Here is a 26,389-nt window from a genome sequence, read left to right as displayed (position 1 = left end):
ATGGGTCACTAGAGGAGTGCAAAGGGAGTGACAGGGTGTTTGCTGGAAGTGTATGTATACTGACTGGGGAATTGAAGGTGTGAAAGATAAGTGTTTAGGTGGTTAGAGGACTGCACGCATAGTGGATAGAGTACTGCAAGGAGAGTGCCTGGGTGAATTTATAAGTGTTTGGGTTTTGGCGCAGTGAATGGATTAGTACATGATGCTGAATGGGTCACTAGAGGAGTGCAAGGGGAGTGACAGGGTGTTGCTGGAAGTGTATGAATACTGACTGGGGAATTGAAGGTGTGAAAGACAAGTGTGTAGGTGGTTAGAGGACTGCATGCATAGTGGATAGGCGTTTGAAGCAGTCCTTGTGCTAAGGCCTGGCTCAGTGCATGAGTACTTGAGTAGTGACTGAATGATTAGAGTACTGCAAGGAGATTACCTGGGTGAATTTATAAGAGTTGGGTTTTGGTGCAGTTTTTAAAAAAAATTCAGATGGGTACTGGTGGTAACTGACTCTGACAAACCAGTCCTAGAGCCAGTGCTATGCTAAAAGACACTTAGAATACAGTTAAAACACCTACATACACTAGGGAACACTATGTGTTGGGATACCTCTGTGATTAGAATGACCTCCTCTGTAAGCCCCTAGTACATAATAGGGCAGGGGGATTAAAACTACCTCTCAAAACGCGCCACAGGGCGCGTTTGCACACTGGTGAAGGGACGGGGGGGCTGAGCTGACATGCGCCAACACGCCCTGAGGCCGTTTTAATTTGGGGGACAAAGTCCCCTTGAATCCTGAGTGTCCCTTGGGTACAACTAGCTCACCAGGTATCTCCAGTTAGCGCCACAGAGCTGCGTTGCAGAGAGGTGTAAAAAAGGGCATGGCCTGGACCACCTCTGTGCAACGCCGCGCAGTGGCGCTCACTGGAAGCACCTGGTGGACTAGTTGGCCCCCAGGGTCCCTCAGGATTGAAGGGGAGTTATTTCCCCATCTTAAAACCCGCCACAGGGCGAGTTTGCACACGTCACCTCAGGCCCCATCTGTGAGAAAGTGCCATCTTTCTTGCATGGTATGCCCCCACTTTTTGCTGAATTGCTGATGTGCTTTGACTGAGTGTGCCCTGGGTTCCTGCCAATCAGGTGCCCAGTGCCTGTGTTCCTTCCCTAAAACTGTATTGAAGCTGAAACCCAATTGGCATCTCTGGCCACATGTCAGCCCCTGGTAAATGGTACCCTAGGTACCCAGGGCATTGTGACCAGAGAAGACCCCTAAGGGCTGCAGCACTTATTGTGCCACCCTTAGGGGCCCTGCACCCTGACACCCACACACTGCCTTTGTAGACTGAGTGTCCTGGTGCAGAACTAAATAAAGAGTCGACATGGCACACATCCCTGTGTGCCATGCCCACAAACCCACTACCCTGGCATACATCAGTCACCCCTCTAGCTGGGTGCCCTGTGCCAGTGGTGTGGGCACAGGTGCATGAGCCCTGTGCCCCTTCAGGACCCAGGGCCATTCCTGGGCACTGTAAATGCAGTGATGCCATTAAGAGTATATGGTGCTGGGAGGTTGTCATTACGAACTCCACAGCACCATAATGGCTACACTGAAGACTGACAAGTTTGATATCAAACTTCTCAGCACATTAAACCCACACTGATGCCGGTGTGGGATTTAATGTAAAATGCACTACAGAGGGCATTTTAGAAATGCCCCCTGAAACCTAACATACAAACCACGTCTTGTCTGAGAGGCAGACATGTTGCTGGACCCCTGGGTGGAGAGCTCTCCTAGGCCTGCAACAATGCACATCCTGGGTGAGGTGCTAGGTCTCCTCCCCCAGGATGGACAGGGGCAAGCTTCAAAGGCATACCGTCTTTGTGAGCTTCTCCAGACCACTTGCTGTACTTAGCAACTGGCCCCCAACGGTTCTGACCCCCACTCTGGCGGGAAGACTGGCGGGAAACGATACGTGAGGAAAGGAGGTGTGCCAGCCTGTGCCAACTCCACCCCTCAGGTGGGAGAGGCGAGGTGAAGCATAACTCCAGGCCCCGGCCATCTTGAGGATGGGGAGCCCTGCCCAATCAGAGATAGGCTCCTGACCCCCTTTCACAGGAGAGGAGCAGGATAGGGGGTGTACTCACCCCAGGACAGGAACCTATTGGTCCCTGCCCTTCCCCTACCTGTAACGCCTCTAAATTTTGCATTTAGGGGCACCCTGAATCTTCCTTCCTCAGATCCCGATTTCGAAACAAGAAAGAAGACCAAGAAGAAGAAGACCTGCCATACGGCTGCTAACAAGAGGACAACACCAACTGACTTGGCCCCAGCCCTACAGGCCTGTTGATCCTTGAACCTGCTCCTGCTAAATCCCGGCGTCTCCTGCGGTCAGCAACCTCAAGAACCCCGGAGGACCTGCCTGCCTTGACCCTCTTAGAGACTGGGACTCCCATGAGCAGTGGTTCTGCTCAAACAGCAACACCCCTGGGGCCAGCCAGGAACCGCGAATCCAGCCCACTCTGCACTCGCCGAGCCCGGCCTGTGCCCGAGTGGACAAAGACCCTGAGGACGTCCCCCGGCGATTCTGACCTGGAATCCAGTGCCCAAGGACCCTCCTCGACGACCCAGACGACGCCTGCAGACTTACAACCAGGGACCCCTCCAACCGCGACCAGCAGAGGGTATGATTTGCCAACGTCCAAAGACACCCCTGCACCCGGCGCCCCCTGGCCTCCTGTGCCCAACTCCAGGGTGCCTACCTACTCTCCAAGATCCCAACTTACCCCTCGAAGTGTTCGTCACTCCAGAAGATCCACCGTCCCCGAGCCTGCAGCCTTTGTTCCTTTTTAAAGATCTCCATTGAATAACATTGAGCGCCCGACGGCTCAAAAGCACCCAGCCGCCCGAGTGCCCCTTGGCAGTGCAACCTTTGTCCTATCCTACTTCCCCATTTGCCCTGAGCAAGTGACCAGGAGCCCAGCTCCCACAGCCCCCTGGCCTGCTAGCCAGCAGCCACCAACCAAAGGCCCCCTGCCTCTCATTGGATAACATTGGGCCTAACTACCTCTGCATCCAGCTGCCCCTGTGCCGCTGAGGGTGTACCAACTGTACCTGCCTGACCCTGGGAGGCCCATGAGTCTATGACCAGAACCTTAACTCTGCCAGTCGAGTAGTTATGTAAAAGCCAATAACTCAGTTTTCTTCCATAGGCTAACATTGACTGGTTTCACTTGGAAATTCTTCTAGATGTGGAGTTTTGGAATTTTAAAATATTCCTCTAAAATCAGCCGAACTACGAATTCCGATTTACTCACCTGTCATCAGGAGAGACCTTAGTGTTGCATCTTTGAGCCCAGTACTGATCCTGAAAAATAATTCTAACCGTACTTACCAGTAACTTGAATTTTCTTCCATAGGATATCATTGCCTGCTTTTTGCTGAAAAAGTTTCTAAGTTTCGATTTTTTAAACTTACAAATATTCCTCTAAAATCAGCCGAACTACGAATTCCGATTTACTCACCTGATATCAGGAGAGACCTCAGTGCTGCATCCTTGAGCCCAGTACTGATCCTGAAAAGTAATTCTAACCATACTTACCAGTAACTTGAATTTCCTTCCATAGGCTAACATTGACTGGTTTCACTTGGAAATTCTTCTAAGTGTGGAGTTTAGGAACTTTAAAATATTGATCTAAAATCAGCCGGACTACGAATTCCAATTTACTCACCTGTTCTCAGGAGAGACTTCAGTGCTGCATCTTTGAGCCCAGTACTGATCCTGAAAAGTAATTCTAACCGTACTTACCAGTAACTTGAATTTCCTTCCATAGGCTAACATTGACTTGTTTCACTTGGAAATTCTTCTGTGTGTGGAGTTTTGGAACTTTAATATATTCCTCTAAAATAAGCCAAACTACGAATTCCGATTTACTCACCTGTTATCAGGAGAGACCTCAGTGCTGCATCTTTGAGCCCAGTACTGATCCTGAAAAGTAATTCTAACTGTACTTAACAGTAACTTGAATTTCCTTCCATAGCATATCATTGCCTGCTTTTTGCTGAAAAAGTTTCTAAGTGTCGATTTTTGATACTCACAAATATTCCTCTAAAATCAGCCGCACTACGAATTCCGATTTACTCACCTGTTCTCAGGAGAGACTTCAGTACTGCATCTTTGAGCCCAGTACTGATCCTGAAAAGTAATTCTAAGCGTACTTACCAGTAATTTGAATTTCCTTCCATACGCTAACATTGACTTGTTTCACTTGGAAATTCTTTTAAGTGTGGAGTTTTGAAACTTACAAATATTCCTCTAAAATCAGCCGAACTACGAATTCCGATTTACTCACCTGTTATCAGGAGAGACCTCAGTGCTGCATCTTTGAGCCCAGTACTGATCCTGAAAAGTAATTCTAACCGTACTTACCCGTAACTTGAATTTCCTTCCATAGGATATCATTGCCTGCTTTTTGCTGAAAAAGTTTCTAAGTGTCGATTTCTGAAACTTACAAATATTCTCTAAAAATCGTGCCAACGATAAAAACGTAATTACTTGCCTGTTTTAGATAGAGGTCCCAGTGCTGAACCTAGGAGTCCAGCACTGGATTAAAAAAGTAACATGAACATACTTTACCTGCAAATTGACTTTCCTTCCATAGGATAACATTGGTAATTCCAACTGAAAAAGTTTCTAAGTGTCAACTTTTAAAATACAATAATATTCCTTAAAAATCACTACTGTAACCAAAACGCTTTTACTTAACTGTTTATAGCTCATGTCCCGGGACTGAATCTAGGATCCAGTCCTGTGGTTAGAAAAGTAATCTACAAAGTAACTAATTGCATTTAACCAGAAATTCCCATTGAGCTCAATGTTGCATTGTGTTTGAAATTGTGTTGCCTATTGCAACAAACTGTAACTATTGCATTCAGAAAGTCTATTGCCTATTTGAAAAGTATTTAACTAAAGTAAATCATCATGAGAAAGTATATTTTGATACCTTGTTGGTTCCAAAATAAAATAACTATATATTTTGATACAAAACAATTGGCCTAGAGTTCAGTGCTTGAGTGTGTGAGACCATTTGCTGACTGTGTGGGTCCAACAAATGCTTTACACTGTCCTCTGATACTGCCTTACTGCTCGACCAATCTACCACTTTAGAGAGTAAGGTTATATCTAACTTTAACCTCTGCCAAACCTCTGGGGACTCTATACACACAGTACCTTACTTTGGTCCAGTATATATAGAGCCACTTTCCTACACCATCACCTCCCTTCACCACTGTGTAAACGTGCCCTGTGTCCGTTTTAATTTGGGAGATTAAGTCCCCTTGAATCCTGAGTGTCCCTAGTGTCCAAGTAGCCCACTAGGTACCTCCAGTAAGCGCCACAGAGCTGCGTTACAGAGAGATGTAAAAAGGGGCACGTCCTGGGCCACCTCTCTGAAACACAGCGCAGTGGCACTTGCTGGAAGCACCTGGTGGGCTAGTTAGCCCCCAGAGGCCCTCAGGATTGAAGGGAAATTACTTCCCCAACTTAAAACGCGCCACAGGGCGTGTTTTCACACGTCACCTCGGGCCCCATCCCCTCCCTTCACCACTGTGTAAACGCGTCCTGTGTCCGTTTTAAGTTGGGAGATAAAGTCCCCTTGAATCCTGAGTTTCCCTAGGGTCCAAGTAGCCCACTAGGTAACTCCAGTAAGCGCCACAGAGCTGCGTTGCAGAGAGGTGTAAAAAGGGGCGTGGTCTCTGAACACCCATCTGCAACGCAGCTTCGTGGCGCATACTGGAGGTACCTTGTGGGCTAGTTGGCCCTCAGGGACCCTCAGTATTGAAAGATAATTAATTCCCCAAATTACAATTCGCCACGGGGCGTGTTTGCACAACGGTGAAGGAAGGGGGCGTGGCCTGAGGTGACATGTCTGCAAACACGCCCTGTGGCGCGTTTTAAGCTGGAGAATTAATTCCTCCTCAATTTTGAGGGTCCCTGGGGGCCAACTAGCCCTTTTACTTTTTTGGGGCCCTGGGGACCCCATCCCCCAGGGCCTGACCCCCAAATAAAAATAAAAATAATGTATTTACGGGAAGGGGACCGCGTGGCCCCCCTCCCGTGACCAATTGCGGGCCCCGGGGACCCCATCCCCCAAGGCATGGCCAATTTTTAAAAATATTTTCATGAGGGAGGCTGCATAGCCCCCCTCCTCAGGCCATTTATGACCCCGGGGACCCTTTCCCCCGGGGACGGCCTACCTCTTTTTTTTTTTCATTTATTTTAATGGGGGAGGGAGGCCGCATGGCCCCCTCCTGGGCCACTTCTGGCCCCGGGGACCCCTTCGTTGGGGCCCGTGGGGGGGTCCCCAATCCCCCCCACGGTCCCAGCGGGCTCCCCACCTCCTGTGGGAGCCAGCATTGCCTTTCCACATGGGGAGCAGCTAACATGCTTCTCCCCATGTGGAAAAGCAATCTGGTTTCCCTGCTCTCGCTTCAATGAAGCAAAGCAGTTTGCAATGACAGGGCGGGAGCCGCTAGGCTCCCGCCCTATCATTGCAAACTACAGTGTCCAAGGGGTGGGCACCCCGGGACACTGCAGAAGCCGGCCCTGGGGAGTGGCGGTCCCCAGGGCCATCAGTGGCTCCAGGAGGGGGGCGCATGGCCCCCCTTCCACTTATTTTAAAGCCCCGGGGGGTGGTGGTCCCCGGGGCTTGGGGGTCCGTAACGGACCCCCTAAGTTAAATATTTAGTGGCGGTCCCAAGGGCTTGGGGGGGGCCTTTGAGCCCCCCCACCCATGTATGGCAAAGCCCCGGGGGTGGCGGTCCCCGGGGCTGGGGGGGGGCTGAGAGCCCCCCCCCAGCCCCGGGGACCGCCACTAAATATTTAAATTAGGGGGTCCGTTACATAATTTAGAATAGCCCCAGGGGTGGCGGTCCCCAGGGCGGGGGTCCCGCCCGGGCCCCCCATTACAATATGCATATTGGCCCCGGGACTTGGCCAATATGCAATACTTGGCGGGAGGCCGCGCTTCGTTTTTTTTTTTCTGCAGCGGGATGCGGTGATCCTAAGCGCATCCCGCGATTTAAAAATAAATAATAATTTTTGGGGGCCTTGGGGGTCCTTGTGGGACCCTCTGAGCAGGTCTAGGGGGTCAGGGTGTTTCTACCCTGCCCCCTTTTTGCGTTTTTTTCACTGCTTTCTTGTGCCTCAGTTCTACCGAGGCACAAGATGGCTGCCAACACTTCCTGGTTTGAAGTGTTGACAGCCAATTAGCATAAAGCTCGTGCTCGGGATGATCCGCGGCCCTAGATATATAAGTTTTTACTTTTCAATTTCTCAGGTACTACTGAACGGATTTACACCATTTAACCAAAAGTCACGCGTGTGAACCAAGGGCTACCTCTTTGCCAAATTTGGTGTCATTCCGTTCAGCAGTTCGGGCTGTAGCTGCGATTAAAGATGCCTATGGAAAATTGCATGGGGAAAACACGTTTTGGGACCCCTCTTTTTTCTCTGCCCCCGCTTGACGAATCACCCCGAGACTTTCAGGATAGGAGCGGACTGGAGCGCCCCACCAGTTTTGAAAATTTAGCGAAGATTCGTCACCCGGCGCCAAAGTTATTCCAAATAGAATGTTGCGGATTTCCTATGGATAATAGGTCCTAACTATAACTACCTACTGGCGACCGCCAGTAGGTAATATATATATATATTTTTAGGTTCATAGTCTTATCTTTTATCCTTATCAGATCTGATTTAGAGTATATTTAAATTATACTAATCTTTATGTATGCGATCATTATCAGTTTTCTCTTAAGAGTGATGGTTTAGGTTGGATCTACCTATCTACAGGTAAACATTTGGGTTTGACACTCTTGCGGAGATACAGGACAAAAAGAGCTAATGACTGCCAACTATTCTGATTCAAACATGTGAATCTATGAAAGTTCCAATGCAGGAGTAATAAAATAAGTTACTTACCTTTGACTGTAGTTCTCCAGTATTGTAATATTTCGTAGATTCACTTGCGACGCACCCACCCCCCTGAGAGGCTCACCTTTGGATTTCTTACAGGTGTATCTTTTGCACATGTGCTGTGAAAATCTGAGATTCTATGGTTCTCTCAGAAGTGAATTAGAGGGTGAGAGGTCCTGATTGGTTCAGGATAGTTTTTTGGTATCTTTTAGAAAACAATAGGGGCTTGTTACAAAATGGAAATGGTCCTAGGCCTGCTTTCTGCTTTGTATTAGTTGTACATTGCTAGTTTCATGTACCGGGCACTCCCATCTTGAAAACGGGGAATGATTCAAGCATGTGAATCTATGAAAGATTCCAATACTGGAGAACTACAGTTACAAGTAAGTAACTTATTTTCTTCACAGGGCGGGGGAAGGAGGAGAAGGGGGGGTTCTTTTGAAGTCATTGCTTGTTCCTTTTCTTGTTTTGTTTTGTATGTCTGACAAAAAGAAAAAAGCTAAACTGTACGCATGTTGGTTGTTGTAGAGACATGGCAACTATTAGAAGAATACTAACTTCTCACTCATTGTTCAAATGTTGTTTAGGCTGCTCTCAATTAATATTGGTCGAAACTAATACAGATATGATGACAACAAGATCACTTTAGCACACACGTTGATTTATAGGAGAACTGGTGAAGATTAGCAAAGAAAATGGTCGTATAGCCTCCAAAGTATATAGATTCTGTAGGATCAACACTACCTGAGCGTATAAGTAATGGAGCTGGTTTGATGAACGAGGGCTAGATGAGACTAGCACAACATGGAGGAAGGTGTCCATCCATATATCAATCTCTAAGACTGACACCACTCAGATGAGCTGGCTCTTAACTCTGTGCAGTGCAATGGGGGCCTTTGGTCACTTGACCAAAGCAAGTCTTTTATTTGTCCCCTCTCTTGATGAATCTGTGGAAAACCAATCAAATGATTTAGTTTTATATCTAGTATTCATATGCTCTTTGATTCACTAGTTCTCGTCTAAGTTAAGCATTTTCAGTAACAAAGACTGTCTCAGCCAAGTTTACCCTTTCTATGATTACATTCTGCTTTGAATCTCGAACTATGTGTTCGAGACATATGAGCTGCAGATCACACACTTGCATTAGATCGCCATCTGGTGTTGGACTCGGATGCTTGCACCTTGTCTTGGAAGAAGTCTTTGTAGTCACGAGATAGGTGACTTCTCCCTTGGACGATACTGCGCATGGGCATGGACTCCATCCTTAGATTGTTTTTTTCCGCCATTAGGTACGGATGCAATTTTTGCGCTCCGGTTCGAAATCTCCATTTCAAACTTTTTCGACGTGCAAAACGTCCACAAACTCTTCGGATTCACTTCGAACATCTTCATCTTCTACGCGCTTTTCATCGGCTCGATTCCGGTCATCGACACGGGCCGCTGGACCTATCCATGCCGTAAGGCCTACGGCTCATGGAAAGGACGCCATTCAAAAAATGCGCCCAGTGTGGAGCAAAATTCCCGCACAGTGACCATCACAAGGTCTGCAACCTGTGCCTCTCACCTGAACACGACGAGTCCAGCTGTCCAGCCTGCGCATCCTTTCGATCGAAGAAAACTATTCGAGATCGAAGGGCTCGACATCACATCATGGCGCAGAGATCAGCTCCGGAACCAGAGGACATCTTCGACGAAGGCCTGGATGTCCCTGAAGAAGATTCCGAAGCTCTCGAAATCGTGTCAGAGGCAGACGACTCAGACCACCCCATCACTCCTGGTCAGCGAGTGAGTACTACTGCCCCTACCCCAACCCCACCACCAAAACCGAAGGCACTGGTCAAGACTTTGCCTGTTGGCCCCAGTCGCGACCGAAAACACACTTCAGAAGCCCCGCCTCCAGGCCCAGCTCCGAAGAAAAAAGACAAGCCTTCCGGTAGCTCGGCACCAAACAAACCTCACGTAATCGTCACGCCGGCACCTTCGGCACCGAAGCCAAAGGAACACTCGGCTCCGAAATCGGTTCCAACGCCTTCCACCTCCAAAGGCAAATCGACCCCGGAAATCTCGAAACCCGTAGATAAGCCTGTTTCCAACGCTTCCAAGCCTAAAGATCCCGCTTCGGCTCCGAAACCAAGACCCTCGGAACCAAAAGACTAGCCGAAGGACTCTACCACGCCTCCGAAGGCCAAAGACCATAACACTCAATACCAGCCACGCTCGGAACCGAAAAAATCGGCCAGGAAGAGGAACTTTTTCACCCGGATCCTGTCGATCCTAGGCAGAAAAAGATTTATATTAATCCTGAAACAGGACATGTCACAGCTGTGCCATGTAAGAAGAGGACGTTAGACACAGCACCTGCCATTCCAGTGCCTGTGAAACAGAAGGACTCTGCTATATCACCTATGCCTCCTTCTTCTCCTGTACTTCCTTCTAACCCACCTCCTCTCCCTAAATCTATTACACCACCTCTGTCTGTAACGTCTCCACCACATACACCACCTCCAGATGATGAAGATGATGACCAAGGAATGCCAGACCTCCCAAGCCCCCAGCCATACCCCTCAAAACCATCTCCTCCAGACGATAACATTGGTTTTGGACAACTGCTTAATAGGGCTGCCGTTTATCACGGCGTCACAATGCACTCAGACACACCAGAAGAGGACTTCCTTTTGGATACATTCGAACAGTCCCAAAAGACAGTGCAAATATTGCCAATGATCATTGGAGTCATTAAGCATGCCCCTGAAGTGTTCAAAGATCCCGTACGTGCCAGGATTCTTAACCCTAGAATCAATAAGAAATAAAGACCTGCCCCTGGAGACCCTGCCTACATTAAAGGACAGCTGCCTTTGGATTCTCTAGTAGTTCCCAACGCTAGAAAGCGCGCAACTCACAAACCTCCGGGGATGCACCACCCCCGGATAAAGAATCCAAATTACTGGACGCTTCTGGCAAAAGGGTAGCTGCGCAGGCAGCCAATTACTGGTGCATAGCCAACATGCAAGCACTGCTGGCTAGATATGATAGGGCCCTCTATGACCAACTGGAAACCTTATTGCAACATTTGCCTGATCAATTTAAAACCCAAGCACATGATCTTATCCAAGAGGGTAAGCTAATTTCAAACGCGTCAATTAAATGCGCACTTGATGCGGCACACACTGCCTCTAGATCCATCAATACCAGTGTACTCCTTAGACGACATGCCTGGCTGTGCATTTCAGGCTTTAAGCAGGAGGTCCAGACTACCATCCTTAACCAGCCGTTCAATCTAGAACAACTTTTTGGCCTGGCTGTAGACACTGCACTTGAAAAGATGAAGAAAGACACTGAGACTGCTAAGTCCATGGGAGCGTTACAGTCTCCACAAACAACTGGCTCCTTTCGTCGCTCCTATAGAGGAGCCTCCAAAAACATGGGCGCAGACACCTCATCTTCGTTTAAAGCCACTACACAAACATCCCCCAATAGAGGATATTTTAGAGGCGAATACAGAGGGAATAGCAATAAAGGAAGAGGCCGAGGTAATAACAACACTCGCACCTTCCCCACTACAAAACAGTGGCTTCCCTCCGCTCCCCCCAGACCATTCCACTCCGGTCGGGGGAAGATTATCACAGTTCCTACCTGTCTGGAATTCCATCACAACAGACAAGTGGGTAAGACAGATTATCCAGTATGGTTACTGCCTGGAACTTACAGCTACCCCCCCACACACACACACACATACCACCCAAGCAGCTTTCAATGTCCACAGATCATCTCACGCTCCTAAAATAAGAGGTTCTCTCGCTGCTTCAAAAGCACGCAATAGAGCCTGTTCCCTTACAACATCAAGGAACAGGGGTTTACTCGCTGTACTTCCTAATACCCAAAAAGGACGGGACTCTAATACCGATACTCGACCTCAGACCCCTCAACCTATATATACACTTGGATCATTTTCATATGACCACTCTCCAACAAGTGTTCCAGCTGCTACAACAAAGCGATTTCCTTGCCACCCTAGATCTTAAGGACGCTTACTTCCACATTCCCATACATCCTGCTCACAGGAAGTATCTAAGGTTTGTAGTGGACGGACAACACTATCAGTTCACAGTCCTTCCATTCGGAGTCACCACCGCACACAGAGTATTCACAAAATGTCTTGCGGTAGTAGCAGCACATCTGAGAAGACAACAGATCCATGTCTTCCCATATCTGGACGACTGGCTAATAAAAGCCAAGTCATTCAACCAATGTGTTCAACACACTTACCAAACCATCCAAACATTACACAACTTGGGGTTCACAATCAGCTACACCAAGTCGCATCTCCAGCCCTCTCATATACACCAATATCTGGGGGCCACAATAAACACCTCCACAGCTCTAGCATATCCCAGTCCAGCCAGGATAGCCAGCATACAGACCCTCATCACAAACCTTCAAGCCCAACACTCTCTCCCAGCCAGAGTGCTCATAGGTATGATGGCATCTTGCATTTTTATTGTACCTCATGCAAGACTTCAAATGCGCCCCTTACAGGAATGTCTAGCACATCAGTGGAATCAGGCTCAAGGACATCTTTCAGATCTGGTGTTGGTAGACAGCCGCACACATCGCTCTCTGCAGTGGTGGAACACAAAAAACTTGTTCCACAGATAGTACTAACGACAGACGCATCACTCACAGGATGGGGAGACCATTTCCTTGCACATACAACCCAAGGCAAGTGGACCACTCAACAAAAAGTGCTCCACATCAATCACCTGGAACTACTAGCAATATTTCTAGCTCTAAAATCATTCCAAGTACATGTACAAAACAAAGCTGTCCTGATCCGCACGGACAACATGACAGCCATGTACTACATACAAAAACAAGGAGGCACACATTCTCTGCAGCTGTCCCAGCTCGCACAGAACATTTGGAGATGGGCCATCCCACAAAATATATATCTACTTGCTGAACACCTTCCAGGAGTTCACAATCAGATTGCAGATCTGCTACGTCGACAGACACAACAGATTCACGAAGGGGAACTACATCCCCAAGTTCTTCTACCATTTTTCCAGATGTGGGGCCAACCAGACATAGATCTGTTCGCCACACACGAAAACGCAAAATGCCCAACCTTCGTCGTCAGGTTTCCACACCCATTGTCCAAAGGCAATGCGATATGGATTAACTGGTCAGGCAGATTTGCGTATGCTTTTCCGCCACTCCCACTGATTCCACTAGTGGTACGCAAGCTCAGACAACAGTGTCTCAAACTAATCTTAGTAGCTCCCACATGGGCACGCCAACCGTGGTTCACAACACTGTTGGAACTCTCACTGGTTCCGCACCAAAAACTACGCCTGTCCCCATCCCTGCTAACGCAGAACCATGGAGAGATCAGACACCCAGATCCAGGTCAGCTGAATCCGGCGATCTGGCTCCTGAAGTCCTAGAGTTTGGTTACCTTAACCTACCACCGGACTGTATGAACATCATTAAAGAAGTCAGATGCCCTACTACTAGAGCTTGCTATGCTGCAAAATGGAAAAGATTTGCCATTTACTGCACCAACAATCATATTGATCCACTGGATGCCTCCATCCAAAATATCATTTGCTACCTACTGCACTTGCAAAGAAGTAATCTAGCATACTCATCCATACGTTTACATCTAGCAGCACTTGCTGCTTATCTACAAAACAGACAACATGCCTGCAATTAAAGCCTTCATGGAGGGCCTGAAAAGAATCATTCCTCCTAGGTTACCACCCTCTCCAGTGTGGAATCTAAATATTGTTCTTACCAGGCTCATGGGACCCCCTTTCGAACCTTTACATAAATGTGAACTACAGTTCCTTACATGGAAAGTAGCTTTCCTTATTGCCATCACATCTCTTAGAAGAGTAAGTGAGATCCAGGTTTTAACCATACAAGAACCATTCTTACAATTTCATCGTAACAAGGTGGTTCTCAGAACAAACCCAAAATTCCTTCCTAAAGTCATCTCTCCATTTCATCTTAACCAATAAGTGGAGTTACCAGTGTTTTTTCCAAACCCGGACTCTGTAGCGGAGAGAGCTCTACACACTCTTGATGTAAAAAGAGCCCTGCTTTATTACATTGACAGAACCAAATCCTTTCGCAAAACAAAACATCTGTTCGTAGCTTTCGCCCCACCGCATAAGAGTAATCCCATCTCCAAAGCTGGGATTCCAAGGTGGATCATTAAATGTATCCAAATATGCTACCAGAAAGCGAAACGCCCATTAACAATTCCCCCTAGGGCACATTCCACACGCAAACTAGAGGCCTCTATGGCATTCTTAGGGAACATTCCCCTAGAAGACATTTGTAAGGCAGCAACATGGTCTACAACACACATCTTCACTAAACACTATTGTTTTGACGTACAAGCCAAGCAGCAAGCTTCTGTGGGCCAAGCTGTTCTTAAAACTCTCTTTCAAACTACTGCAACCGATACAGGTGACCACCGCTAGGGGAGATACGGCTGTACAGTCTATGCAAGTGTGTGATCTGCAGCTCATATGCCTCGAACGGAAAATGCTACTTACCAGTATGCATCTGTTCTTGGCATGTAGAGCTGCAGATCCTCACACGCCCACTCACCTCCCCGGGACCTGTATCTGTTCCAGTTCTATCTTACTTAGATATACACACATGGACATCTTTTTCTTTCTACTAACTCCATCATTTTCCATCATGGCGAAAAACAATCTAAGGATGGAGTCCATGCCCATGCGCACTATCGTCCAAGGGAGGAGTCACCTATCTCGTGACTACAAAGACTTCTTCCAAGACAACAACAAGGTGCAAGCATCCGAGCCCAACACCAGATGGCGATCTAATGCAAGTGTGAGGATCTGCAGCTCTACATACCAAGAACAGATGCATACTGGTAAGTAGAATTTTCGTTTCCTACATTTTCATACATGTGTGTCTGTTACTCTGATCCCTGCCAGTCCTCAAATCTCCTGCTGGTGTTCCACAACCCATACACTGAGTTTTTGTTTTCTGTGCGAGATTTGAAACTCTGGCAAAATGCAGGAAATAAATGTAAAGTTTTAACAGGCATTTTTAAACGTAGTAAAGCTATGATGACGCAAAGCACATTCTGTACTATGTCATGAGGAATAAAAGAGTGGAACACTTATTCCAAACAATCCCAACAGTTTCTTTTGCTCATGGTGCAGGAGATCCATGATCTCCCAAGATAGCCTTTGGCCACACTTGGAAATAGCAGCTCGGAGATGCCCAGTGCTTTGGATAATGCCTGTGTGCGAATCTCAATTAAGTGCAAAAGGCACTGCCTTTGATATGTAAAAAGCTATCATTCATCCCTTCAAAAACTTTCTAGCCATTTTGTGTACTTTCCCAAGACATCATGTTGCCTGGCAGGTGTTTTTGACCATTGCATAAGCAGACTTTCTCTTTTTGAAAGTCGAAGGCTTGGGACTCTCTTCTTCCAGGCTGCATGCGCAATGCATGGTTCTACTTATTCCAATCTCCTTCTCTGTGAAGAATTCAGTACTAATCAAACTGTTGCAGCTCTGTATGTAAAATATCAGTCTGTATTCTCAGCTGTCAAGTGGCTGGGTTAGCCCCGGGAAGAAACACTGCCACTTATCATGCACATGTTTCTTAAGTTGCCTTCTTTCTTACATGTTGACTTTTGACACACATGTGCTTGCGTGACTGTGCAGGATATATGGTTCTTAGAAACCACATTTGCTTACATTTCAACTTCCTAGGTACACTATCACAACACCTTGAACATTTAGTACAAGGGATAAACTGCAATGTGCAAATGTTGTTTGTTGATCACCCATTTGGTGACATAGCTATTATAAGAGGATAAACAACGACAGCCTGACTGGGGTCTTGGCAAGGTAGCATGGATGCTGTTTATTATATATACACAAGCACTTCTGTGTTCAATTCAGAGGCGCACTCTGCTGTTACTGTGAGGTCGCTGCTTGCTGGAATTCTGGCCCAGCTGATTCCTGTTTTCTCTCTGCAAGGAGGGATGTCCAACTTGTGACCAAGATAGGCCCCTTAAGACACTTACCTTCAGGTAATGGGAAGTTAGATCATCCAGTAGGGATTTTTAGCAGATCACCCATCTTAGGCAACTAGAATAGGGAGTGCATAGTAGGAGAACACTATACTTATATGCCAGCATATTATACACTGCTTTAGCACATTGGTGGAATTGTTTATCTTTTTCACTGTTCTCGAAATGCTAATTACCCATATCTGTTTCTGTTTATTAATCATTACAGCGCATATAAGTTATAGCAGAATCACAATGCTTCAATAAATATTGAAACGCCTCGTTGTGTATTTCTCCTATCTCTCTTTGGGTATGCACGACTGACTGCGCAACAAGGTTCTAGATCGGTTTCCATGATTCCTTGGGGAGTCAAGGTTGTCTTGTTCTGAGGTTGCACAGTCCATTTGTTACTTTCTTAGGTTTAGGGATACTTTTGGTTGCACTGTGAGCTAGCAGGGGTATAGGTCGATATATCCTCAGGGGGTGCATAGAGTTAGTCTGGAACAAATCCCAACATTTAAGTTGTCCAACAAACGCACAGTTCCTACTGAGAAGTAGAAGCTGTATGACACAGCCTTGTACTGTCTTATCCCTCAGATCCCAAAAGATTTTTAATCAACAAAATGTATTTATATCATAAAATACTCATTTTTTAATGATTATATGAAACATAACTGAGAAAAGAAAGAAAAAGACCTGAGCGCAATTTTAAACTCAATATTTTTTTATATGATTCTGTTTATTACAGTTTGACAGAGTAAAGCATTTAACTTAAACCATATATCCATGAAAGTTTCTCACTTGAGGCCAAAGAATGGCAAATACAGATAGAATGCAGAACACTTTGTTATCGCTGCCATAGTCGTTCATCCCAAGAGCAGCACGTGTATAAAAACCTAGCGGATGCACATACATGGTAAAGGTGAGATTTCAGATTGGCCTGCAACTTCCCTCTATAACCCATCAGCCATCCCACACTGTGCAGTGCTTCCGTGGGAATCCCTGAGCTTCGTAGATTGTTTTAATCTCAAATGCAGTATAGGTCCATACATGCCCTCCATCCAGATCCAGCGGGAGGGTTGGGTTGGGTTGTCGTTAGCATTGTAAATCTCAATTTTGGGCTTTTGATAATATCATCCATTAATACATATTTTCAGTAAAAAAATTAAATATCAGAAACATTTATAACGTTGCACATATGTGTACTTTTTGACTTGTGAGCAGCGCAGTACATGGTCCAGCACAATACTTTCATTTGAATAATTTAATAACGATGCAACAAAGGAGGACTATAAAGCCATATCCAAGAATGATGGGCCCAATGACCGTCCAACAGCTACACTAGACAATTAGTAGAGAACTTTGCTGATGTTTCAACAAATCAGTGGGATTTCAGCATGACAGGGACACCATAGAAACGATTAAGCACTATTTCAATATTAGCTAAAAGAAAGTAAGGGAATGTGGTTTGAAAAACATTTGTGTGAAAATGCTGAATAATAAAGGGAAGAACACAGTTCAAACCAGTTTAGAAACCTAAACAAAGTTTTTAAGGAAATTTAATTCAAGTGACAGGGATGGAGAATAGGTGGAGCTAGAACCTGGTTTATTAAATGCAAAAAGAATCACAAGGTGCAGTACATTTTCAAAAAGTAGTATGCCAGTGATTGAAAAAGATATATATCATTCATTCACATACCCACAAACTTACCAACCAAACAAAGGGGCTTGTATTAAGGATACATACCACAGGGTCAATAAAGCCCCTGCTCGGAGGTTAAAAATCTAAAGTCAGAAAAAAGGATTAAGTTGGCATTGCTGAAGCTGAGAATAGCCCATAAAAAAAATCAAAACAGAATGTGTACACATAGATGTTATCTTTCCATTTACAGGAAGTAAACAAAGCAACATCAACCACCCTATGGGAAAAAGGAGTAATGAGCCAAACTCATGTTATTACAGTCTGAAATCTTATTGTTTACCTCTTCCAGGATTTATTCCTCCCACATCTGAGCCTGAAGACACTTTCCTGAATCCCGTAGATGAGGACGGAAGAGATGGCGGCGTCAGTATCAGTGCAGGTAAATAACTAATTTCTCCACCTCATTCCATGACTAGAGCTGGTCAGCGAGTCTCCATGTTGATGACTGGTGTATTTTTGATAGTGCAGAGTTGTTGCATCACTACCATTGTACCTAGTTAAACCCCTCTCTGGTAATCTCAGTATGCTGCTGTAGTAATACTTTGCCACCGTGACACAAGCAATTTCCCTGCATTTTCTTCTAATTTCTAATATTTTTAACTTTCATCCTGCAGAAACTCCCATTCACTCGAGGTAACTAAAACATCACCAGTCAGTGTATTGTTAGTATAGCCTGCATGGATTTATAGCACTGCTTTACCTGAGAGGGTATCAAAGCAATTTACATTAAGGCCAGAAATCAGCGAGGGGCAGATAAAAAGGGGACACCATAGTATTGCAGTAGTAAAGATTTAAGGTTTTAAACAGCATAGGTTTATCCCAGGGTGAGGCGAGAAAACTCACATATGTAAGGCTACATCCATATTTGACACAGCTCGAGCTCTCACCGAAAATGTGAATGTGATCATGTTAGATGCTGAAAAAGTTTTTGACCTCATGTCATGGCAGTGTCTATGGTTGGTCATGAGGAAATAGGTTTTGGTTGGAGATTAATCAACAATCTGCAGGCCTAATTATAAACAACCTAAGTCCGGGGTGGTTATGATGGGCAGGGAATCCAAGAGTTTCTCAGGAACGCAACAGGGTTGTCCAGTTTCAGCTCTGTTATTTGCAATATACCTAGAGCCATGTTTGCATTCACTTAGCGAAATGGCCACATTTCCCCAATCACTTTGAACTATATTATCATTAAAATTTCCGCAGATGTATAACTATATTCTGATAATATTCTAACTTCTTTACCAGCAGTAGAAGATGAAGCAAGAAAGTTTTCACTGGTGTCTGGATACAAACTTAATGCTAATAAAACACCAATTATACTGAATTATAACTAGGGCTCCCGGTTTATTTTTTTGCCATTTCCGTCTGTATTTATCTGTATTTATTTTTGGGGCATTTTTTCTGTATTTATCCACATTTATTTTTGCCACACGCAAAAGACAACGCTACAGCTAGTATTTTTCCACTTTTATGTAAATTGAAAACACAGCGAAAATAAAATGCCTTTCTACACTTGAAGTTGAAGGCATTGAGTAAACTTAGTGCTGTACTACTTCTATAATATACAAGAAATGCATTGCATTTGTTAGTAACACAGTATTAATTGATCCAACTTTCGAGTGCTACATACATTAGGCACAATTCCCACAGTAAAAACGTCTGCATTTTTCATAGTCATTTTTTTTTTTTTAATGTTTCCTTACCAGTGCTTTGGTAGCCATAGTTCATTCAGGGCCCCTGTTCTCTTTTAAACTGCTTGTCATTGGATTAAAAATAAAATCAAACAGCCCAGAGCACACCGAGCAAGTGCTAAAATCTACAGAGCTCCTAAACTGGATGTGCTCTCAACGTCGAACCCCCACTGATTTTTAATTGCTGGACGGAAACCATCTCGAAAGGATACAGGCCTTTCTGTGTCTCTAAAGTAGTAAGGAAAAGGAGTGCTGTAGGCCGAAAAACAGCCCCTGCCAACAGGAAGGTACCAACCCCCTTGCCCCCCCATGATTAATGTTCTTGATTTATGTCGGGCTATCAGTGAACATCATTGGCAAATTACACAAGGCCACAAGTTCCCCACAGTACTCTGACTGGGGAAAGGATATTTCCTTCTCTATCACATTCTAGTCTCTGTATTCTCCCACTCATCTGCACTTCTAGTCTGTCTCACTCTTGTCACTGTTGTCCTACTTTCCTCTTCCTTCTTTCTCGGTTTTCAGCCTGTCCCTATCTTGCTCTGGATTAAAGTAAGTCCAGGCTCCCCAAAAAAATGTGTTCTGGGTGACAACACCTTCACAGACGAGGTGCTGCAAGTACTGCAGGAGTGAGGGGGAAACAGGTCAGGACCTTAGTTCAACAGGTGCAGTGTGCTCTTGGGCAGATGTGTACACATGTGTACTCCTTCTGAGTGCAATAAAATGAGTAAAATATAGTTGGGCGTTCGTGGCAGTAGTTATTTGTAGCTCTGCGAAGCTGCAAACCTGAAACAGCAAGCGCTATATAAATGAATACGTTGTTGTCACATTACACTCTGTGCTGGAAAATTCATCTATGTAGCTTGTGTTTGCCGTGTCTTTGAACCATGGCAAGGGGTGGAAAGGAGAACGCCTCACTCTCGGTGTCTCGATTCAGCCCAGGGGGGCCTTTCTTCACGGTGAGGAAACGCTTGGCATTCCCCGAACAGACCAGGCCTTGTCTGCCTCAGGAAGAAATGCCCGTCCCTGGCAGTCCATTGTTGGAGGGCAAGGCGTGAACCCACAGCTCCTGTGTAAACAGCTCCTGGCACCCCCACACCAGGGCCTGGTGGCAGCAGCCACAATTGGCTGGTGTCAGCTTTCTCAAGGCCCGTGCTTTGTTCAGTTTTTATCAGAGCACCCGGGGAGCTTAGCTGCGATAAGCCCCAGGAGTTAAAAAGTTCTTGGGGCCAGCTCGCACTTCTCTTTGGAACTCCATGGGATGCAACAGCCCCTTCCCGACCTCGCACAGGCTGTGGACAGCCCATTGTCATTCTGACTGCAGATGTTTATCACATTTAGAATGGCAATGGGCCGTCTGCCTTCAACATAACGTGCGCTGCAAGTGAGTGTCTTTGAGGCGAGTGACTAGACTGTAGCAGAGGAGCTTAACGTGCGCCCGAGGTGTGCTTCCTCACTGCTGATTAGCAAATGCCAGAAGGTGACCTCATCCATGCACAGATTTACTAGTATTTTTCCATTTCTAAATATAAATACAGACAAAGGAAAATAGTTTTCCGTCTGTATTTATATGTAGAAATCCGTAAAAACGAAAAACCGGGAGCCCTAATTATAACCCTTTTTATACAGGCTTACGGGTGGCTCAAGTCGCTATATACTTAGGCACTCAGATGTGCAGCGTCATTAGTAAAATAGTTACAGCACTTAGTAATTGGAATTGGCTACCTATTACGTTGTTGCATCGCTGTAATATGATCAAGATGATCATCGTGCCTAAATCTTTGTATATATTTAGATCTATCCCTCTGTATATCCCCAGCACTTGTTTTAGGCGTTTGGACTGTTTTATTAGCTTTGGAGCTATCACATGGCAGGAGACACGTTGCATATTATCAAGCTACCTGTGAGAAGTCGGCCTGGTATATGCTTTCCACTAATTAGAGCGGGCACCTTGCACCAGTCCAAACAAACCTTATGGTGATTTAGGAGGTCAAAGATAACCTTAGAAAGCTATCCAAGTGTTAGCTGTGGAGAGCAACCGTCAGGCTTAGTCTTGAAGAAATATTAAGCAGCTTGTTTTACCAGAATGCAGCCTTGTAGTATTGGTTAAATGAAAGGAGAACCACAAAGTAGTTATAAAAATATGTATTTATTAATATAACACTCCCTAATACGACACAGTATACCCTTCACAAGGATACTCACAACACACACAGTACTGTAGCACAGAAAAACAATAGTAAATAGTACTAATACAAAGTGGGCTCCAGGGGGAGACCATACCATATACTAAAATAGTCGTATAAGAACCACTACTCGAGTCAAGACAGTGTCTAGAGTACGTAGAATCGCTGGGACCCCAAGGAACCACCCAAGGTGAGTAAGTAGGGACTCCACGGAGGACGGGTGCAGTGTGGGAACACAACCGCGTGCTCCGTACAATTCTATGGTAGAGTTGCAGTTGAAGTTTTAAAGTTTAAGGATCCTTCCCAGTTGACTTCTAAGAAACCCCGTCGAAGTCAGGAGGTTGGAGAGCCACCCCACCAGAGGATACCGTAGTACCCTACCCGAGTTACTCCAGTATTGGAACTTTCATAGATTCACATGCTTAAATCATTCCCCGTCGTCGAGATGGGAGTCCCCGGTATATATAAAATAGCAATGCAAAGCCATTACAAACCAGAAACCAGGCCTAGGCCCATTCCAGTTTTGTAACATATCCACCTCTTTTTGTAAAAGAGACCAAATAAAACCAACAACCAATCAGATCAGCCTCACCCTCTAGAACTCTCCTGAGAGAACGTCAGACCCTCAGATTTTCTACGGCACGTTGTGCTAGGGAGTCTCCACTGAGCTCTGCTCAGTTTTTTCCTTATTCCATTACTCTTGAGAGATTTTTCAACTATTTTTCTTCACAACTACTACAGCTTTGATTTCTTTCTCTGTTCCTCATGGCTGAGAAGGAGAAAAAAGGCCTTTTTAGAGCTTGCGCCACCTGCTCTAAAAAGAGGCTTTATGTGGATGACCCTCACAAGGACTGCATCTATTGCCTGTATCCAGACCACAAGGCCAAAGATTGCAAGGTATGTCGTACCTTTTCCACCAAAACCTTGAGGGACCGAGAGGGACGTCTCCTGACCTGGCTCCAGAAGCTAAAGTCCAGGAGAGAGCCGGTCTCCAGTGACGAAAGTGATGAGGCCTCATCTGCTTCGTCTTCTAGGAGATCATTAAAAAGGGGGGAGATCTGACCCTTCTTCTTCAGAGGACCGTCATGGGAAATGCTCTAAAAAGACCTCTCTTGGGTCTGACAGGCTTAGTCCAAATAAATCTCCTCACCGAGGTGAAAAGGAGAGGAAAGGACTTGCATGAGGAGTGACTGCAGTGAAAACTTCGAGCTCTGTACCTCCACCGTCTCCTCCTGAGGAAAGGAAAGCCTTCAAAAAACCCTCCTCTGTTCCTACTGAGGGAAAACAGGCTAAAACATTTTACCGCCGACGAAGCTGTCGATGACACCATCGGCAAAGAAACTGTCATCGTCAACGCGGAGTGAAAAGGTGCAGCCTCCTCAGCTCACTCCGAGAGAAGATTTCTGGGGAAATTATCAGGAAGCGTCATATAACTCCTGAGCTCACTTCCCCTAGCAAAGTGACACCTCTACTACCTACTCACCTCCTGGAGGAAGAAGATTCAGATGAGGAAAGTCCCTTTGGTTATGCCCATAGCCTGTGGATCACTTGACCTGAGTAACCAGGGTTTGCATTGTGTTAATTAAAAACCCTCATTTACGTATATAGGTTAAAAGGCGGTATATCTTGGTTCTCCGCCAGGTTAAAAACGTGACAGCATCATCATAGGGCTTCTTTTTCATATGCTTACCTCCATCCGGAGGGATACCACTGGCTATTGCAGTAGTGATCAAAGAATGGTCAGTGCTCAGTGCTCAAGTGAGGTGAGTAAAAATCTCATATGTCTTAGACAGAGTTTTTTAATAGGTCCAGAATCGAGTTAAACAATGTGGTGCGTGAAAAGACGGTTTATTAGTCTAACGCACTATTGGTGTCCAAAAAAGGTCGACATGTTTCAGCCCTTAGCAAACGCCCTGACAGGTCGGTGGGGGCTTTCTCAGGACCTCAGTAAAAAGTGATGGGAGCTGTTTATATTTTGACAGCAACCTAAGCGAACAAATTGTAGTTCACTTTTATTGAAGAAGGTCAATAATACCTGTTCATTCAAGGAAAAAGAAGTAATGAAAACAAAGAAAATGAATAATTACAATTGGTATTCATGATCTAAATTTAAAAAATAATAATGTATGCTTTATGACGAATGCCCAATTGTATTGTTGGTACATTCGGAGGTAAGTGGTGTAAGTAACTAGAAAATGGCAATTCTTTATCCTTATCATAGAGTAGGTGAAATCTAATCCCTTGTGTATGTCCATGTGTATATCATGGGCTATGGATATGTGTCTGTAAAGCACATAACTATGTAGCAAAAGTTTTTAGTCCAATGTGCAAGAGTGGAGGCGGTTAATATGGAGAGTCAGCAGAAACGATGCGCAATGAAATTACAAGTGAGGCGGGCTGCTCTTACTGTCTCCTATATCTAGAAGGTGTAGTTAACATAGTTATGGTCTCCACTAAGATGCATGGGATAAAGCGAGTTGCTTTATTTATTCATAGATAAGCACGCTGAGCGATTTTGGTGCGGCAACAGACCCCATGGTTGTTTGTTCGCTATTGTCCATAAGTAAATGCGCTGCGTGATAGCTTAAATGGCAAAATATCTCTTTAGCAGTGAGGTCGCTAAAAGCGTATTCAGTGTGCGGCTCACGTGATTGATGAATGTTATGGAACAGAGCTCTCTGCATAAGGGTGCATGTTATTAGACTTATTCAGTGATATCTCGTTGGTGCAACTATACATAGCTTAATTGCGCGATGCAGCGCGGTGACGTGCAGTTTGTAATGGCAGTTACAAGGCGGCATACCTTCAAGACCGTAGTGACGGGCTTCAACAGGGTACCGGCGGGCACATTAGACCTGCTTGGAAAAGAGGGTTTTAGTTTAGGATAATTCAAAAAGGGTACGATACGTGTCTGTTGTCTCATGGTCTGTTGTCCTCCTACTGGGGTACCTGCTTGCATCTGCGGGAGTGACTAGTGCTCGCTCTACCTACTGCGCCCTGGATCAAACGTAATGATCGCTGCTCCAGCCTTCGCACTGCGGCAGTGTGTGGCCATAGAAAGAAGACTTCGCTGTAAGTCTACAGCTCGTTGTAGATCGAAAAAAGACTTGTTAGGCGAATTTCAAAGTAGAGTTAAAATAAAGTAAAGGGTTATGAAAGGCCTGGATGTTCTTGAGAAATTAGAAAATTAAAAATTCTTGGCAAAGGAGGAATTGCAGGGTCCATTAATATTGTAAATTTCTTTGATAATGGCCATGTGGGGAATGTTGGTCAATTGGCCTCCTCGTACTATCTTCTTGGTTAAGGAGTAGTCGGGAGGACGTATAAACATTGTTATGTAGTGTGTCATCTTACATGTTTACTTTTTAAGAAGGTTCAGAGTTCTGTGTAGGTTTTTTGAAAAAAAGGGGGGGAAGACGTTAATCCTTATGGCCCAAACTGAGCCAAGGGATATTATCATTCAGGCCACAGCTGTTAGTTTTGAGGGGGTGCACCCATCGTTGCTCCTTTTCAAAAAGTGTTCGTTCTGCATTGTGGTTTTTAATCTGTAAGGTTTCCAGGATCACCCATTTCAGGTCATCAACAGTATGTCGTAACTCGATGTAGTGGTTGCTCATCTTGGTGGTGGCTTTCTTACATTTAACGTTGCTCCTATGTTCGCAAATCCGTTGTTTTACTTTGCGACATGTCATTTCTATGTATCGTAAGGAGCATGGGCACGTGATCATGTAGATCACGTGGGTGGAGTTGCAGTTTGTGTGATGTTTTATTGTCCATTTTAATTCGGGTAAGAGTTGGATGGTTTTGGTTGGTGTTGTCAAAGCTCCAGCTTAACAAAACATCTCCGTCTCCTGCGCCTAGAAGTCCAACAAATGCTGCAGAAAGGGGCGATAGAGCCGATCCCTTTATCCCAAAAAGGAGAGGGTTTCTACTCCCAGTTCGAAAGACTGTCGAAAGGTGGCGCCCTATTCTAGATCTGAGGGAGCTCAATACCTATCTCATCAAACAGTCATTCCGAATGAGCTCCTTACAGGACATACTTCGACTTTTAAATTCAGGAGATTTCATGGCCACTTTGGACCTGGAGGACGAATATTTTCACGTTCCCATTTATCCATCACACAGGAAGTTCCTTCGCTTTACAGTAGGCAAAAGCCACTTTCAATTCAGGGTCCTCCCCTTCGGCCTCAGATCAGCACCAAGAATCTATACAAAGATGCTAGCACCGGTAGCGGCTTTCCTAAGAAAACAGCAGCACCGGGTGTTCCCCTACCTGGACGACTGGTTGCTAAAGGCTCCTTCCAAGGCCGCAATCGAGTATTCGGTGGCAGCTTGTTCAAGAGTCTGGGTCTTACCCTCATCAGAAAAAAGTCCAAAAATGCCAAATTCCTGGAAGCCTTATTGGACACGTCCTTAAACAAGGGATTTTTGTCACTGGAAAGGCAAGCCAAACAAACTGGTGTCGATGGCCCATCTACTTCTAAAAAGAAGGTCACTTTCAGTTCACCTCTACAAGTTCCTCCTGGGATCCATTTCGTCCTGCATTCCTCTAATTCCTCACTGCATGCTACGTATGCATCCTCTTTAGGAGCAACTGGACTTACAGTGGCATCAGGTGGATGGATCTTTCGAGGACATGATCGCGATCACTGCGCCAGTGAAAGAAGCCGCTTCATGGTGGATTCACAAGGAGAACATTTCCCAGGGTCTCTCCTTCATGGTCATCCCAGCTCCTCAGATAATTACAATGGATGCATCTCTGGAGGGCTGGGGAGCAGTCTTACAGG

At 45.5% G+C, this 26,389-nt stretch overlaps 1 protein-coding gene across 5 annotated transcripts in view; it reads left to right on the top strand.

The window, feature by feature from the left end:
• LOC146799886 (uncharacterized) overlaps positions 1-26,389 on the top strand; it is a 461,224-nt gene that overhangs the window by 201,292 nt on the left and 233,543 nt on the right. For all 5 annotated transcript variants that reach the window (XM_085620820.1, XM_085620817.1, XM_085620818.1 and 2 more), the window contains one exon: positions 18,015-18,104. In XM_085620820.1, the coding sequence (XP_085476946.1) occupies positions 18,015-18,104 (90 nt within the window). The remainder of the gene's footprint in view (positions 1-18,014; positions 18,105-26,389) is intronic.

This window comes from Triturus cristatus, chromosome 8, assembly GCF_964204655.1.
Source record: "Triturus cristatus chromosome 8, aTriCri1.1, whole genome shotgun sequence".
Taxonomy (NCBI): domain Eukaryota; kingdom Metazoa; phylum Chordata; class Amphibia; order Caudata; family Salamandridae; genus Triturus; species Triturus cristatus.
This window is presented reverse-complemented; position numbering and strand designations above follow the sequence as displayed.